This window comes from Cydia pomonella, chromosome 24 (genome assembly GCF_033807575.1).
Source record: "Cydia pomonella isolate Wapato2018A chromosome 24, ilCydPomo1, whole genome shotgun sequence".
Classification (NCBI taxonomy): domain Eukaryota; kingdom Metazoa; phylum Arthropoda; class Insecta; order Lepidoptera; family Tortricidae; genus Cydia; species Cydia pomonella.
In genome coordinates this window covers 5,591,163-5,594,108 of record NC_084726.1, presented here as the reverse complement: position 1 = coordinate 5,594,108, position 2,946 = coordinate 5,591,163, and the positions used below count along the sequence as shown (strand labels likewise).

At 36.1% G+C, this 2,946-nt stretch overlaps 1 protein-coding gene across 1 annotated transcript; it reads right to left on the bottom strand.

Annotated features, from left to right (window-relative positions):
- Positions 1–309: 309 nt before the first annotated feature.
- On the bottom strand, positions 310–2,946 carry LOC133531101 (uncharacterized). The gene is made up of 2 exons (XM_061869206.1): positions 2,880–2,946; positions 310–1,334 (listed from the first exon to the last, which is right to left on the bottom strand). The coding sequence occupies exon 2, from the start codon at positions 1,324–1,326 to the stop codon at positions 355–357; it is 972 nt and encodes a 323-aa protein (XP_061725190.1). The 5' UTR covers positions 1,327–1,334; positions 2,880–2,946; the 3' UTR covers positions 310–354.

Below are 2,946 nucleotides of genomic sequence, written 5' to 3'. Positions count from 1 at the left end.
GACGATTGGCTCGAATTCGTGAGTGATACCACTGAACGAGCACCATTTTTAGTTCCCGTAAGGCCCGAAGATTTATGTCAATAGCTAGGGTTCCTTTGCTCGTAGATATGTACGCCGATAGGCATTTAGTCTTTACTGAGCAAGATTCTGTTTACTGACCTGAGATGTATTTTGTAATAGCTCGTTGAGGACAATGAGCAACATATTTTGGTTGACCTAATTGTTAACTGATTCAACTATCATTAGGTGTATACAATAAGTACGATGTGTGAGTACCCACGGAGTAACAATAATAAAGCAACAAGCATAAATCATAGCAAAACTTTATTCAGTCAGACATTCAGACAAAACAAATTACAAACGGCTTGAAACCTTCGTGTTCTTGTAAGCGTTGATCTGTTCCTTCTTATCTTCAAAGAACTCATTCAGTTCGTCAATGTTCTTATCATCGAACAGAGTAACCAAGTTGTACAAGTACATTCTCTGCTTGTAAGCATAGTATTGGTACAGAATGGCGTCCGGAGCGTACGCGGTGGGTTGCGCCAAGAACTTAATTGGTGCCATCTCGCTGGTACCGTCCACGTTCAACTCATAAAGACGGCCGTCAATAACAGCGAAAGCCTGGTTGATCAAAACTGGAGGCCTGATGAGTGCTACGTTAGTAGGGTTCGCCGGGAGACCCTCGATTTTAAGGACACGCTGGCCGTTGTAAGTGTAGAACTGGTGGTTTCCGTCGTAGAAGAACATGATACCGTCGTAATCAAAGACCATGTCTCTGGCGTTCTTAACTGCTTCAACTTGAGTGGCCACCCTCTCACCTTCATCATATTTGTACATAACGTAGTTTGAAGTTAAGTAATATACGTTAGCATGTTCAGTATCAACAGCCATTCTGATAACGCTCTCAGTAACGGTACCATATCTGGTCGCAGTCTGGTCTTGTTCGTTGTACCTGTAGATGCCGTCGCTAGCGCCGAAGTAGACAATCTTGTTCTTAGCGTAAGTTGTGCACTGTCCGTTCTGGAGCACCTTCTTGGTTACGCCGTTCCTGTAGCTGTACAATCCTTGGTAGGCGTAAGTTCCATCGTCCTTAACATCAGCTTCAACGAAGAAGACAGTAAGCTTGGTTTCGTCAGTGTCTTCATTGCTATCTTCGGAGTAGTTGATCTGGTTGAGGGGTACAACGATGTCGACGATGTCGTGTTGGCCGGTGTAGACGGCGAAGGAGTCGGGGTAGAACTTCTTGGTAATGATGAGCTGCTCGTCGTTGCTGGGGGGCGCAGCGACGGTCAGAGCGACAAGGGCTGCGAGGATTACGAACTTCATTGTGGAGTCTGGAAAAAAAATAAGTAAGGATAGGAGTCATGAGCGGTATTTTATGGGTGAAAATCTCGCAAAAATAATGAAGCGGGTACATTTCAGTTGAGATTTACTATTAAACAGATAGACTCTAAATTATAATGCTTATTGTGAATAAAGTCGAATAGCCCTAGAATGATGATATTACAATTGTACCGATATTTTCTGGAAAAACAGCTAAGCCATTTTATTTAAAGTTGAGCAGTGCACTTATTTCCAATTTGGGAATATTTTTGATGTTATTTCTAATCAGAATCACGAGCTCTTTCGATCTTAATAGAAAAAAACAGTGTCTCATAATTTCCGTACATTTATTATCAGCCCAGCAGAGCTGAGTGGTAAGTTATCTTAATATTAGTCTAAAAAAATTGTTACCATTAAATGTAAATGAAAATTGTGTTCCAATAATAATAATAAAAAAGATCCCTAACCAGTGATCCAATCTAATTCCAATCCACCAATCCAATCCAATCCAATTTGGTGATAAACCTAACGATCAATAAAAATAGTTCGTAAAGTATTTAGTTAAAGTTGAATAAATAATAATTTATTTGTCCAATAATATTAATTTCTGAAATAAATTAGCACAGTTTTTATAAATATTTGATTAAAAGATTACTACAGATTTCCACTTGTTTATGCAAAAAAAAAAATAACAAAAATGGCGCCCTTCATACGTTATGTTAAAATACTAAAGGTATCAAATTACCAGAAGACATTAAACGTAACATTATGCAACGTATATTAGTTTAAGATTTAATTGAGCGCATCGACAACGATTTGCGTCAAGTTTGTTTGGAGAAACTAAACCTATTAAATAAAACTAAAAACGAATACTAAGTAAAATTAAAATACGAGTCCGTCTTAAAAGTTTGGAGCCTTTGGCATGGTGCGTTTTTAAGTTGTGCGAAATTAAGTTAGGTAATTTTATATCATCGACAAAACATTACGGTAGCTAGTCACAAATTTTGAAGTTTATTTATACTGAACAAAAATATGTATGTTGCAGTTATAACGAGGCAATAAAATTGTATTTTACGCTTATCTTAATATTTTTAAAAAATTCAAAAATCGGGCTTAAAATCAAAATGACAATGTAAACTATTAGGAAAAAAATTATTACAAAGTTAGTAAACAATCTAAGAACTGGCTTTTCACCACACTACTTCGTAAAGGCCCCCTTTATTCTTCAATAACTGATGAGAAAGTTGCATTTTATTGTCAAAATTGGCATAATACCTAATTCAATGCAAATTTTGAGTTGTTTCCTAGTGTTGGAGTGGAATAGACTTTTAAGTGATCAATTTTGAATAATAAATATTTCATTTTGATTTATTTTCTAATATTCGCCCCCTTGTAAAACAAATGACAATTTCCTTTCTTCAACTTCAGAAAACAAAGTAGTTTATTTCATTATTTTATATATAGAAAAGTAATTAACATTATATAATTGTGTAATAAATAAATAAAAAAATAAAATTAAGGCGTAAATAAAAGAATATTCAAGTTTTCTTACTTACCAGTACCGTTGAATCTCCGGGACACACTGACTCTAAGTCTCCGCAGATTCGCTTATATCCCCTACGG